Raw genomic sequence first — 15,894 nt, forward strand, 5'->3', positions numbered from 1 at the left:
AAGCCAAACTAAACGTGACAAAAAGAAATGTATCTGCCAGATACTTTCGACAATTAGGCGCAGCTGCTACCTGTCTGGTTTCAATACGAGCTGGCTGAATCAGTTTCTTAAGAGAGAAACTTGGTTTGGGTCTTCTCCACCAAAGAATGCCCCCACTTTTTGCTTTTTTGCCCCCTTTCAACTCGGTCGAACTTGAAGCTGCGACTTGAACTTGAGATTGAGAAACATTTCTGATGAAGCGCTACAAGTTTCATGCCCCGAAACAACAACAAAAAAAAAAAAACGCTCAATAATTATAGGCAGAGCATTGCTTTATCGTTTTTGGACTGCGGTTCCTTTTTTTCTGTTCATTCAACCAGCGGACTATTGAAATTTTCGGTGTGCCAATTTTTGCCTGCCGCTGAAATAATATTTGTTTCTTTATTCGCGATCTGAGACTCCATGTGTTAAACATTTGATTTGATTTACCATTTTTTTTCGCCCCCTACTTTTGATTTTCGAAATTATGCAAAAACATTTTCTGGCCAGCTTTTCAACACGTTTGTGTTTTATGCGTACTCGTGTTTCCATTGAAAACTCGGCAGCCTAAATAATTTTAAATTTCCGCTGGCCTGTTTGGAAAGTGAAATTGATTTCAGGAACGTACGTACTATAAACTAAAATGTTGCTAGGTAGTTGTTGTGTTTGTTGTTCTCAAACGGGTCCCAAAAAATGCTGTTGAAAATAAACAAGAGTGCCGATTCCTCTCACAGTTTCTCGCAGGTAAACAAATTAGCAACGGAACAGAGCCAAAAAAAGCTGAAATAAGAATAACAAAAAGTAAAAATAAATACACAATATTCCACAATAAAAGCTAGCAGATGTATAACGAAAACACAAAAAGAATGAAACAAATGTGTACTAGTATGAGCTAAAAAATGTTCGATGAAGTCAGCTTAATGTTATTGTTATAAATTCCACGTGGGCGATTCTTTTATATTTTTCTTTTGTAAGGGAGCGGGGCAGCGGAAGTTCTTCAAACTTTGTGCTTTAGCATAAGATTAAAGGAACAATAAGTTGGATGAATCCTCCTCATCCCTCTGTTCTATGCTTAAAACTATGCAAATATGTCTAAAGTTTTCCATCCTTTTTGGGTTCGCTTTTCGAAACAGGCAACAGTTCTTTCTTTCAGTTAGTTTTCCTTTACACAGAAAGTATTAATAGTATTTAAAGTTAATAATTTTTAGAATTTTTTTTTTAAATCTAGTTAATTTATAATTATTACTTTTATTTTATTTAAATTTCATTAAAAATTAAGCATGCATTTGAAAGTTTTTTATCAGGTCATATTAATTTTATAAATATTTAGTTTTTATAGTTTTTGCCTGTGCATTCAAACTCTAACTCGCAACAAAGTTGAATTATTAAGATTTCGAATGTTAAGTGCCGGAAGAAAATATGAATATCTGCAAAGTTTTTCGTGGCACAATGCGATTTTGTGGTGACCACATGAATGACATTTATTTGCCGGTGAAAAATAGTTGAGAAGATGTTCCGTTGAAAGAAACATTTTAGTCAAATGGCAGAAATTTCCCCAAAGGCGTTTCTTGGCCCAAAAACCCATTGTCTGTCAGCAAAGCGTTTGATTGGAACTTTATCTCCATGGGCAACTCAACTTAGCTCCTATTTAAATCGCCCTGACATGAAATACTATCAATTCTTTGGTTTGGGACCCCACCCTGAGCTAATTATCCAAAGACCATTCAACTTCTTGGCCATCGGAGGCATCAGTCTCGATGGCTGATGATTCGTTTTTGGCTCTGACGCAAATTTCGATTACAATGTTTGTTGACGCAACACGAAAATATTTACAAGTGTTTGAAATGCGGGAGAAAATGTTTCGGCCTGGTTACAAAACATTTCGTTTTATGTTCTGCTGGCTCTGAAAATGAAAAATTAACTTCAAGGCAATTAAAAAGAAAAGGCAGCAAAAGAGAAACTTCAAAGGCAGAAGATTAACATATTTGCTTAGCTAGACTCGCTCTCTAAATAAATAGATTTTCCTTGTCTGTTTGTGAAGCGTGCCTGGAGATCTCTTTTAATTGAATCTAATGCGCGAAACTAATTTTTTTGGTTTGGCTTTGGCCATAGAAAAGTAATTGGGGCGCGACTGGCGACCTGCTTCGGATCTTGGCTCTTGGATCTGGAGTCTTAAATTTTAGATCTGCTCGCAAATCGCAAATCGAATCAGGCTTTTGGCGCGATCTGCTCTGATTTGCACAAGAGGCGCCACCAAGAGGAAAAGGCTGAAAACTCTAATTGAATTTATGGCATTTTCATTTGTAAAAGTCGCAGCTTTTCAGCTTTTCAGCTTTTCACTCATAAATTGCCCAGACATATGAGCATGTACTTATGCCCGGTACTGTACGAGTTATGTACCATTATTGCCATGGACCTTTTGGCGTGGGTGAAATGCTGCAGCTGCGCACTGCGCGTGTGATGGCCGAAAGAGATGGCCGCATAGACGGCGAAAGAGACGGGTAGACGGGCGATAGAAAGCCGCAGCCAAACCAAAAGGCTCGAAAGAAAGAAATGTTTACGACGCTTGGCAGGCACATAAATTTACGCATGAAAAGCTCGCGCATTCCGCCCGCTCGCCAAAGTCTTGCGATCTTAAGATCGGATTTGGCCAGGGAACGGGGCCAGAAACTGTGACTGTGACTCGCCGACAGGGCCGCCATTCAGTCACGTGAATGTGATTTGTCACTGCGATTTATGATCTCTGGTTCGGCCAGGTAAATTACAAGGGCGCGGTTGTCATTATCTTGTTGCAAGAGCTTTGAGGTCTTGAAAAATACTCTAAAATCAATCAATTTTGCAAATGATTCACGGGTCATTAAGAAAAATGTCGTGACTAGAAAATGTATATTTATTTAGCTTTCAAAACCGTCCTTGAGTTATCATCATTATTGGGAATGTGTCACTGCTTAGAAGTAAAATTTGGATTTTTTTAAATTTACTTAAATTAAACCATTAGAAAAACCTCTAAACCATGATATATCCTATTATTTATTTATTATCAAGATAGAAAATAGAGCATTCTTTTTCTGAACCTTAAAAGTTTTAAAGAAAATAATTTTATCTTTTTTTTTGCGACCCAAAAACATCTTAATAAATTTAATTTTATAATAAATTTGATTGATAAGTATAAACAACTAAAAACCAAAATTTTCTTAATGCAGGCATGTAAAGTCTCTGATTACTTGTCCACAAATGCATCAATATATCTCCCGATTTCAGAAACTCTCTATCGATTCTCGTAGATTTTTATTACACTTCTATAAGATGTTTTAATTTAAACAAATAAAAACATTAAGAGAAGACTAGAGTTCGCGTCCAAAGCAGGCATACGCAAATAATTCAAGACAGTGATTTCGAAACCACTTCTTCATTCGCTCGATGGCGTGTCACGGTGAATGGGCCGTAAATCTTATCAGTAATTGAAAAATTCCAGCCCTAACTGACAGTATCCACACCAAGAGCTGGCGGTGGAGTGTCGTCAACATTTTCGAGCGCTAAAAATAATGTATTCTATGCGCAGACGCAGTCTCGCTGCCTCCTCGCATTTTGAGCTTGGCTTGGCTTTCGGGATTCAGATGGGTCTTCTGCCGATCAGATCAGAGTGGAGTATGGGTACGGGTATGGGGGTATGGGTATGTGGATCCACTCGAAAGTCGACTGGGGATAGGCTGTCTATCGGCGAATTTAATGCAGCTGCTACTTAGCGCAACTGACAAAACAGTTTGGCACGCACTGATTGATAAGCAAGGAAAGTTGGCTTAGAAAAGTGGTGGCAAAGGCAATATTAAAGGGGGATTAGGAAGAGGAGGAGCAGACCAGTTGAGCATAAATTTGCCAAGCAAAAAGACACAGAGGCCTCTCGCCAACTGGAAGCCTTTGGACTACGATAGGAAATGTCATGTCTGAAAATGATAAATTAAATGTATTTTAATTATTTATTTTAATTACTTAAAACAACACATTGATAAATTCATCATATAAATTTAGCAACACATAAAAATACATTAATTTTATTATTGACTTTCTTATACTTAGAGATTTGACATTTTTCCTACTTCTGGTATACAAATAAACCTTAAATTACTTAATTACTTTTGTTGACTTACTTTTGTTGACTTACATCTGGTATAGAAATGAAATTTTAAATGTATCAAGTTTAGAAACAAAAAAAAACATTTATACCTTTTTTGACTTTCTTTATCCTTAAAGTAAATACATTTTTCATACTTGAGGTATACACTATTTTAATTTTCTTTTGTTAAATGATGCCTACAACTTTTCACCAAACAATGTCCTCCGATCGCTCAGTTTGAAACCATCTATTACACCATTATCGCTTTTAATAGCTATGCTAAATAGAAATGCTTGTATGCACTCAATTAAAATCAAACACATCTAATTTCACGGGGTAGTTTGGAAACAGTACCCTATAATTTCCTCTTTCCGGGGGTCCACTGTAGATCCAGCTGCTGTAATTACCGAAGTGGAAGAGACGGCTCGGCGGTTTTTGAGTTAGAGACGCGAAATATATTGCATGTTTACATGGCAACTGATAGTCGCCGATAAACGTTCAATGAAAGTCGCGCATCGCAGGCGACTCCTGCTGATGTTGCTGCTGCAACCGCAGCAACTGCAGCAACTGCTGCAACCGCAACTGCTGTTGCAGATGTTGCAGATGAGAGATGCAGTCGTGGCCAACAATTTGTAGAAACAATTATAGAAATTATCTTTTTGTTGGCTGCGAATTAAATTGAAATTTAAATTGCATTCGATGGCAGCAACAAGATTGCCCAATACGTGTTGTATGCTCATAATTCTTTTTGCCTGGTTGGCCTGGGAAAGTGCGACCTACAAAAACTTGAAAACAGAAATTGTTTTATGTTTTCGTTGGTATTTATAGAACCCAAAAGTCTGACATCACTCGAGCACACCGCTGATGATGATCGAGGCAAAAGCTCTGAACCTCTTGCTAAATAAACAATAGCAAAATAACAGAGAATACTTTTTTTGTGCTGTTTTGTTTTATGACAAAATCAAGTTAAGTTTAATGGAGGCACAAACGCGTCAGAGCGTGCAATCCACAAAAACAGCAACAATGTGTGCGCAAAGTAAATTCAGTAAATTCATTTGCATATGGGTATTTGTACAATACATTAATGCTGTTTGCTCTCTATCAAATCGCTCACACACACACACACACACACACACACAAGTATGATGTTGCGGTTTTTTTTATTAGTCTGTTTATATAAACTTTTTATAGCCGTGTGGCCTATGTTTGATCAGGACCAAAACGTACACTCATGAACATTTTGATTTATGTCGCCTTAATTAGCCAATTTCAATTTGTATTCAATTAGCTCACCTTTATTGGAGCACTTCGCCGCACACAGCCACAAAATGAATTTGTCGCAAAAAGATAAACATGTGATACGAAAAACGTACCTAAATTGCATATTAATGGGCAGATGAATGGCATTGGGTTTTGGGTCAAGGCTGTCTAGTGAACTTTTGCGAGAAAAGTACACAGTATTTGAATTTTCACACATTTTGCTTATACAAGTATTTAAAACTAGGCAAAGGTGCTTGAAAAATTGTGTGAAGGAAATTTCATTGTAACTATACATTTAAAAATATATATCGAGTGAAAGCTTAAAAAATGTTAGAAAAATTGTGTAATGGAATCAAAACATAGAAATTGTCTATTTCTTTAGAATATAAAGACTACATTTTATGAACGAATCAAACATGTTTAGATTCCTAGAATGTAGACATTAAGTCCTTGAGCAATTAGTTTAGCTCTCACCAAACACTTTTATGTTATTTTCACATCACAATCTTGTAAAAAAAATCAGGTAAAACTAGCCAACGCCTCCACAAATTGCGATTCCCAATTAAATTTGCGATCGGTATTCGGGATTACGTAGCCAATGGCCGTAATGAAAGAGCGGACCAGGCCGGCGCTCTATAAAAATGCGCAATGATTTCACACAAAACGATAACAGCAACAACAAAAACAACAGCAACAGCATCAAGGTAATTTCATATCGAAATCGTGTTCTATCCGCTGCCGCAAAGTATTAATTTAAAAGCCAAAAACGTGTTTCACGCTAAGCGCCTCAAAGTGGACGATTGTAGCCCCTCTTTGCCTTCCTTTTTTTTCCCCTGGATCAGTCTATCCGGCTTTGGTTTACTTTTTTTTTTGTTTGCCATGTCAGAGGGTATTATAATATTTGACCAATTAGACATTTGAAATACATGAATATTTATTATTGACATTTTCTTAGCTATGAAAATATTCTATGCTATGAAATAACCATGCTGAACTTTGAAATATAAACTAATAAATAATATTCATATCTAATGACGTTTTTAAAGAGCATTTCAAATGATAATTTATTGGATTTTACTTAAAAATAATTTGGTTAAAAGAGGGTTGTACAGATAATTCAAAGGTTTAGATTTGTTTAAAATTAAACCAATATATCCCACGGTAACTATCCAGCTTTTGAATTCAATTTTTAACCATGCAAGTGGGTATTATAAATTTAATAATACGAATATTAATTCTTGAAAACAATTATTTGATAACTTGATTTCATTTAGCATTTTACAATGCTGAACTTGGCAATGTATCATCTTTCCAAAAACCTTTTAAATGGTAAATAGTTGATTTGTGCTTTAAATAAATTTTATTTAATTCTAAATTTTAAAGGGGTTACACATAACAATCAAACCTGAAGGTGTGTTCATATTCAAACCACTATATCATATAGCTGTCAAAGTAACTTAAGTTCTTCGCACGAAAAATGTAGTTAAATATGACAGTTTGATGTATTGGAAAATTATAAACAATCATGATCATTATACGATGAATATGGGATCTGTCAAAAAGGCAAACCAGGGTATTTTGATCTTCGTCTTCCATCCCGTGCATTCCTTTCCCGGGTGTTGGTGTTTTTGAACCGCCGCTGGGTCTTTTGGCATTATATCATCGCCCAGTCTTTGGATGGGTTGGGGGTAGGCAAGGCAAAAGCGTACACAAATCCTCCCACTCCCAGTGGAAAACAACCACGATCTTGGAGTACTTCCGCCATTCGGACCTGCACAAGTGCCGAACGAAGAAGAAAGACGCTTCTAAATGTCCAAATGCATATATTACGAATCTTAACGGCTCGGTGCGTGTCTGTGCGCCACTTGAAATACGATTCAATTTCGCAATGAGTGACGTATGTATGTAGGTTTTTGGCGAGAGGGGGGTAAATACTAAGGCGCCCGGCCATATGCATAATGGTTTATTTTATGCTTTATACGTACATATAAACTTAGTTATGGTCGGACTGTTTATAGTGATGTCATGCCATTTATGGTTCATATTTCAGTTAGACGACGCGAATATTCCCCTGCACTCTTCGCCACCCGTTACACTTTCAAATTTATTCAGATTTTCGAGAATTATTGGTGTGCACATATTGAAAACTCACTCACGTTCGCATTGAGTCAGTGACTTCGACTGGTTTTTTTTTCTGTTTTGTTGTTATCGCTTTACATCGCTGCCAGTGGGGCACACAATTTAATTTAATAGCAGGGTTATTAATTTGTATTGTAATTGATTAATGGCAGCCGCAGATCAAGCTCGAAACCCTAGGAGCGACTAAATTGGAAAACTACAGTGAAACTTCTGGAACAAGAACAGCCTTGTGATATAAAAAAAACTAATTTAGTCAATATACATACTTGTTAAGATTTAAAAGAACTTGAAATAAATTATGATTACTGCAATTAGCAAACAATATTTTAAAAAATATAATCAAACATATAAATAGGAATTCCTTACAAATTTTAAAAGTTTTGTTTACCGAGGTTCGACTGTACATGTTTTGTTGAACAAATTAACGCCCACGCAGCTTTCCCTAGGCATAAAACCAACCAGAAGCAAACGCTATGAGGTAGATTGTGAGCCAACAGTTGGGTTCAGCATGATTCTCCATGGTTGTTCGCCATGGCATGTGGTACTTTTCTCCATCCTCATCCCCATCCCCCATCCACATTTCCAGCTCCATCGACACATGCTCATCCCAACAGGAAAAACTAACGGATGCCATTACCATAAACAGCCTATGCTGACCTTCATTGCAATCAAACAGAGCTGAGCTGAGGTTGTGGTGCCACTTCTGCTACTTCTGCTACTTCAGTGGCAACTTCTGCTGGTGCTACCAAAATTAGAAGCTGCTGCTTCTGCTGTGTAGCATACAGTATACCTTGTGGTTCGAGAGCAGGTTTTCCCTCGCTGCACGAGATCATAGCACATTGCACGTCTCCTGGTTGCCCGATGTCAACTGCGAGCCGCATGAATGGGAATGCTGGGAGCCCAGGAACGTGACTGGAACGGATTTGAACTCGGATTTGGGGACAGGCTGAATAATGCCTTGTGGGACCCTTGTGGGAGAAACTCTTCGAATAGCTCATGTCCTATGTGATATCCCTGGGAAATGTGCAAATAACTAAGCGTAATTTATATATGTGGTTGCTCTAGAAATATGCCTCAATAAATCTTGAATGCTAGTGGCTAGGGAACGAAATCCTTTGAAAAGGGTTTGAAAAACCACTTCAAATAATATTTGTGGGAGAGTTGGCTATAGAACTAAAGAAACTAATATTTATAAACATAAAATTGATTCATTATTTCTTGTAAGAGAAACACTTTGAATAGCTCATGTCCCATTTGATATCTCTGGGAAATATGAAAGTAGCTAAGCGTAGGTGTTCCAGAATCGAACTAAAATTCGAAATAAAATTCTTAGAAATGAGTTTGCTAATCCAGTTTAAATCACATTTTATACTAGTGAAACTGTTTTACAGAAATGTCAAATATCAAATTGATCATTTTACTACTCTTACGACAGTTGTTGAACAATTTTAACGAGTATTAGTTAAATTTTAAAATATTATTTTTTCAATGTTGAGAAAATTACAATTTTTTAAATTTGATTATATGTATAATATATTCGATACACTTTGATCTTCTGAAAATGACTGAAACAATGACCCATTTTAAAAAAATCATCTTAAATATCATTTTAAATCTATATCATATTAAAAACCACAAACCATATATCATCCTATAATAAATTCATTATAACCTTTCAGAGTCCAGAGAAAATCTATATCAAAGTGGTGGAACTAGAGCCAAAGATTACAGCACTGGGCGAAAATCTGGATGAATCTGTGCGCATGCAAAGGGAGCACGATGAGACGCTGCGAAACTTACAGGTGAGTGTATGCTAAACTTCTATAAGCACCCTCTTTAGAGTATTAATAAATAAAATCCCCGTCTTTAGAGCCTGCCCGGACCCATGGATGAGTTTGTCCAGAAGGCAGACAAACTGCTGGCCAGCAAGCGCATTAGTTCGGAACTCGTCAACGCCATGGCCGATACGCTCAACATCATCTGGCAGGATATCCTAAATCTGCTGCATGATCGCCAGCATCTGCTCATACTGTGCACACAGTTTCACGACAAGATGACGCAGTGCTTTAGGAAGATGGACCAACTGGAGCTGGCCTGCGAGGAGACCCTTCATCCGCCGGATGTGCCCCATGTGCAAGAGTTCCTCAACAGATTTAAGCAACTGCGGATAGACATGCTAACCGGTGTGATGGCCGCCCTGAAAGATGGCAACGAACTGCTGGCTCAGCTGGAGGAGTTGGAAAAGCTGGAGACATTGGACACTAGACCGGAGCACATTAAACGCGATGCCACAAGGGCAGTTCACCAGGTGCAGCAGTGGTTGGAGGCCCTGCACGATCGAAGGAATTCCCTTGAACTAGCCTGGCAGACGAGAAAGACCCAAATGGAGCAATGTTTGGCACTGGCTTTGCTGGGCAGGGAACTAGTCGACTTGGAGGCAGCACTTCAGCAAGCCCGTATGGAACTGAGTACCATGTACAGTCTGGGTGAATGTGAGCACACGGCCAATGAAATGCTCACCAAGTACAGGGAGTGGAAACAGCAGGCTCTGCAACTCCGAGATCGAGCTTTGAAAATCACGCGGGCCAAGGAGAAGGTACAATCCGCTGGCCATTTCACCGAAGATGAGGCCTGTGCTCGAGCCTATGCCGTTTTAAGTGGTTGCACGGAGCATTTGGATCTGGTGGATCAACGGGAACACTGGCTGCATCAATCACGCGAGTTCTTCGCCAAGGCTGAGCACACTTTAAGTGTCCTGGAAAAACTAGAACTGGAGCTGGCCAGCTTGAAATTACCTCCTCATTCCCCGGAAAGCTATGCCATGTTCACAAAAGTAGATCGAGATGTTCGTAACTTCACCGAGGAGCCCTTACGATTGGGTTATGGCATCCTCGATGAAGTGGGCCGAACTCAGCCGGAGACTCAGGGTGTTAAGAGAGTGCTGGATGAATTGGAAAACCGCAAGGTCTATATCCAGGGCATATGCGCCCACAGCAACGAGGATCAGCAGAAGGTGCAGAAGGCACTGAGTGAGTTCCTCACCCATCACAATGAGCTCTTGGCTTGGCTAAGAGCCTCCGGGCAATTGCAACTCCAGCAGAGCGTGGATATGGGAAGAAATCTGCAGCAGGCCAAGCAGTTTCTGCTCCAGCACCATGAACTAATGCAGGATCTGGAGGTGCGTTGTTGTAAATGAAATTTTACTAGTTTCTAATTCAAACTAGAATGAGTATTCTTAATTAAACAACTTGGTGAAAGAAAGTCTCTTTAAAAATATGCTTAAAGAAAAATATTGATCAGCGAAATGCGATTTTCGATTCGCGAGTTGTTTGATTCAGTATACAATACTTGTCTTAACCGATATAACACAAATCCCTTTGCCTACTTTAGATAAAAGGCGAACTGATCAACCTGCTGCTGGAGTCCATCAAGGTCCATCTGGAATCCCTGAGTCCGCAGCAGCGCTACGATGTGGACTCCAAGGCCGAATCCCTGCACAAACACTGGATCGAACTGAAGGACCTAGTGCTCAAACGTGTGGACCATGTCTCACTGCTGATAGACTTCTTTGAGTTGGCCAACGAGCTATCCAGTCAACTCGACAACCTGCAGCGCCAACTACAGCAAACTCCCGACGAGCACAAACTGCAATTCCTGCAGGCCACTTGGACGGGCATTGCGGCCACTTTCGGTGAACTGAAGTCCCGCGGACAGCGATTCATCAACTTGAAAGTCTGTATCTGGTTGAAAAGGGACTACTACCTCTAACCACCAACCACTTCCCGCTAGTTCCATAAGTTATTTAATCTAAGTTTTTGCGGAATTCTCTAATGTCAGGGCGGCGCGGCGCTGTTTGGTTATGCATGCTGCACTTTGTTTATGCTTCATCTATGCTCGCAAACTTTGCTTTTTGAAACAACTAACTGCTGACAGCTGGCGCATTTGCACGCTGTTCATCAGCTCCCAGAAGCAGCTTGCTGACGCTGCACAAACAATAGCGAAAAAGTTCAGTGAGAAAGGGCATTTTAACTATGGCAGGGAGCTGAAGATCTGGGATGATGCACTTGAAAAAAATTTACAAAAAATATATATATTTTGCATATTTTAAAACTTAAGAGTTAGTTTCACATTTTCTTAAATAAATTAAAAATTTTTTTTGATATTTTTGTATTTTAATTAAAATGCAAAGTAATTTTACTAAGCATTAATGAGATTTGATTTTTAAAGTGACAAAAATTATTCAAGAGAAAACCCAATTTAACTTATTCGCACCTTGGGAACATCTAAGACATTTTTTTTAGTAATATTTCTAGTATGAACACTATTTGTTTCAAGAACACAGTATTTGTTTTTATTGCCATTTTTTCTATCTAATATTATGTTCAAAATAAGTTAATTTAATTTAATTTAATTTAATTTAAGTTAATGTTTTATAAAATATTTGTAATTTTTCATTCCGCCCTTTAAGAAATTTAATTTAGATTTGGGTATTAAGGTAATATATTATTAAAAGTTAGAAAAATGATTTTAAAGTTTTTTGAGTGCATAGTAGAAAAAAAAATTGCAAAAACAACAATTATTTTTGATAGGGTTTTTAAAGTGTACACTCCAAAGATTTTTCCTTAAAAAATAAAAAAACTTGCAAAAGAATTCCAGTTTGCAACTACGAGCTTCCCCCATATATTTTTGCCATCCTACTAAGGGCCTATAAATTATAAACAATATGATTTCGTTTGCCATAAACATGTATTCAAAATGACAGCGTCATTTCGCCCCATACGTGCACATAAAACCGGGAAGAAGCGGCCAAGCAGCCGCAAAAGAAATTTTTTGAAATTAGAAATTTCGCTCTTCGCGGAGATTCTGTTTTCCGTTTTCTGTTGCGTAGAGAGTTGCCTGCTGGCTGTTGGCGCGACTCTCGAGTTGGGTCCATAAATAAAGATGGCAATTTGCGCTGCCTGCTGGCTATAGATAGGTTGAATATGGCTGGTCGGATCTGGCCTGGACTCACAAAACTTAGAAGGCAACAGACCCTGGCCACAGTCACAAGCCACGCGCCACGCGCCTTTTCTCGGAATTAAATTCCCTTTTCTTTTTTCTTGCAAGAAAATAAAGAAAAACTTTTCGCTCGCGACAAAAGCAAACGCAAACGCACACAGCAGAGAACAAAATAAAAATTCAAAACACGACCAAATATCAAATAGAAATAAAAATAAGAATAAAAATCATCTATTTTCCATGCTATTTTTAACGACGCGGTGCTGCGCAGATTGTGGATCCATATCTCGAGACCAAATCCTCGGCACAGACGGTGCAAGAGACGCTGAACGACTTCAGTAAGCGGCAGGTCGACGTGACGAGCAGTTTGGAGAATTGGACAACGAGCATTGCGGAGAAGCGCCAAGTCGAATATCTACTCGAGAAAGTCATGAGCGACAACGAGGAGGTAAGTTGCGGGGTTCCCCTTTATTTAATTGCGTCTAGTCAGGATTTTATTGAGTGAATTAAAATATATTTTTAGTTTCTTCATTTGCCCTAAAGAAGTTTGTTTGTTGAGTAAATTTCAAGTACAGACATATGCCAATTATATTTTAAGAGCTCTGAAATTCATAGATTGTCTTTGCTTTCAAGATCAAAGCATTTTTTGTCTTAAATTAATCAGTCAAAAATGGAGGCGGTGAAAATGTTTTCTTTTTTGCATTTCCCTAAAGTATGCCAATAAGATTCCCGTCATATGCCAATAAGATTTTGAGAGTCGTTAGATTTATGAACTGGGTAAGAACGGGGTAACGGGGTAAGAATTAAAGATAAAATGAGAAAGCATATTCATTTGATATTAAAGAAATACAAAAAATTAAATTGCAAAAAAATTTGGTCTTTAATACTAGTTTTGCTTACTTAAGATAATTGTAAGATGTTACATAAAAGCAGTTAAAAGAAAGTAAAAACCTTTTGCTCTCATAACTAAATTTAATCCTTTATCTAATTCCCATTCAAATTTATATTTGATCAAACTTTTTTTGAATCACTCTATCTTAAATTTCAGACCGTGGCAAAGAGCACCCAGGTGGACACCCAGCTGTATCCCGTTTTCACCTCCCAAAGTGTGGACTCCAAGCAGCTGTTGATCGGCACTCGCGAAAAGCTGACAAATGTGACGCAGGACATTGAGAGGGCGCAGGATGAGATACAGCAGCGCATCCAAACCACACTGAGCATTCAGACAAAGGATCAGCCATCGCTGGCCAAGATCGAGCAGGTGATCAACAACCTGCGCATGTTGAAGGCCAAGCTGGATGGCATCAAGTACGATTATCGCACTTTGGTAGAGAGTGTGGTGCAATTCCTGGAGAATATAGTGCAGTTACGGCGCGAAATCGACGACTACTTCGCGAAGAACAACCAACAGCAAGTCGTTGCCGGAGCGGATCGCAGCATTGCAGAGCACGAGAAATTCCGCGATCAGTGCATGGATAAATTTAGATCGCTAATCACACAATCCGAACTGCTGATCGATCGGGTGCGCATACTGGAACCGCCGGGAGCCCGAGAAATCGACACCGATCGCATACTGAAGTTGCTCGAAAATCTCCGGCTGCATTTCGAATCCAACAGCAGTGCCCGCATGTCGACTCTGGAGCGTCTGGAGAAGATCGAGCAGTTCCGCTCCGATCTGGAGGACATCGACAGGAGTTTGGACAGCGTTAGTCAGCAGCTGCACGAGATCAACAACCAAAGTGTCGACAGTTTGGCGGCAGCCAAGACCACGTCGCTGGCGTTCGAGTATTTTGAACGGACCATAGAGGTGAGTGAACTGCCGCCGCTCTGTTTGGTTTTGGTTGCGTTTGGTTTGCTTTGGTTTATTGAGGTGGGTTAGGATCGGTTGGAACGGGCAGGCAATGTGCGAAACTATTTATTTCATTGGGTAAACAAAGTGATCAAGTGCAGGGAACTTGTTAAATCCCAACTGCAAGTGGATGAAATAAGCTGGTAGAGCTCATTTGGTAACCACATTCAAAATTGTATTTATTTTGATAGATAAATATGTTACTAAGAAGATTCATATACTTCATTAGGTAAACAAAGTGATATAGTGCACTGAATTCTTCACGCAGAAGAAGTTGTTTTTATTTTAAATCAAATAAAAAACCAAAAGCTAGGAAGGTTTTTAAAGCAGTTTATATATTTTTGGTTGTATTTTGTACAATATAAATATTATAAAAAAAATTCTTGATACTTCCTAAACTAGATAAATGTATAAATGGAATTATGAAGTTTTTGTATATAAATTGATTGTTTTTTAAAGAGCAAAGTATTAAAAATAAATAGAATACATAATAATAATAAAATAATAATATAGCGTTTTAAATTAATAAATTATTTTCATAATTTATTTTTTTGTTCATTAATTTGAAAGAGTAAAGTATAGCCCAGCACATATATTATTTATAAAATATTATCGACTAGTTTCATTCAATATAATTTATTTGTTCGCAAATTTACATATTTTCTTTAATGATGAACAGATCTCTGATAGATTTCGAGTCGACTTTTGATGGGTTTAAAATTATTGAATGATCTAATCCCATTCTAGTGTTCAATGCCCAGGCAATTGAAATCAACGCGCCATCAGCGACGCTGGGGCCAAACAGCCCACACGATCGAGGTAGTCATATAGTTATGGATATATATCTGTTGCTATATAGATGTATAGATATAGAACAGATCGATCCCTGCATGCGACTAGAGTTGTGTGTCTCTTTATTTTTGCATCACTTCCCGCTTACTTTTTCGGGTGGTCACCAAAACTGGCAGCAGCCTCACAACATTCATCAAATTTCCAAATGGGAAACGACGCACTGCCCGGGATGACATTTCGAAAATATCGCAACTTTCAAAATGTTGTCGCTGTCAACGGCAAACGATGGGCATGGGCTTTAGACGGACAGCGGCAGCTGTCGTTAGTTTGTAATTAAAAACTCTGGGCCAAATACATGAAATACAACTCAGAGATACGGATACAGCAAGAAACCGAAACAGAAACACACATTCAGATACAGACCACTTTTTAATGCACTTATATTTGCTGTTGGGCATTTGCTGTTATAAATTGCTTCTAGCGTTCTGATTTTTATGACCAGCTAAGCCATAGAGCGGATGGAGATGCACGGAGAAAAAATTTAATATTATTTTTCATATAAAATTTTTTCAAATACCCAAAACTTAAGAGATATTTCATTGCTTTATCCACATATTAAATTTCCAAAATACCATTATACTATAGTATTATAAAATTATAAAATTATAACATTTTTTCAATTATCAATCATTAGTTTGTTAAGAGCACAGTTGAGAAGTTTAAA

The 15,894-nt window shown here is 38.2% G+C and overlaps 1 protein-coding gene across 4 annotated transcripts in view; it reads left to right on the plus strand.

Moving 5' to 3' along the window:
• The window catches only part of LOC121467099 (muscle M-line assembly protein unc-89), a 35,065-nt gene that overhangs the window by 3,404 nt on the left and 15,767 nt on the right, over positions 1-15,894 (plus strand). For all 4 annotated transcript variants that reach the window (XM_041708197.1, XM_041708198.1, XM_041708195.1 and 1 more), the window contains exons 3-7: positions 9,211-9,333; positions 9,402-10,709; positions 10,922-11,263; positions 12,801-12,977; positions 13,578-14,336. In XM_041708197.1, the coding sequence (XP_041564131.1) occupies positions 9,211-9,333; positions 9,402-10,709; positions 10,922-11,263; positions 12,801-12,977; positions 13,578-14,336 (2,709 nt within the window). The remainder of the gene's footprint in view (positions 1-9,210; positions 9,334-9,401; positions 10,710-10,921; positions 11,264-12,800; positions 12,978-13,577; positions 14,337-15,894) is intronic.

This window comes from Drosophila elegans, unplaced genomic scaffold (assembly GCF_018152505.1).
Source record: "Drosophila elegans isolate 14027-0461.03 unplaced genomic scaffold, ASM1815250v1 contig_208, whole genome shotgun sequence".
In the NCBI taxonomy this organism is placed as follows: Eukaryota; Metazoa; Arthropoda; class Insecta; order Diptera; family Drosophilidae; genus Drosophila; species Drosophila elegans.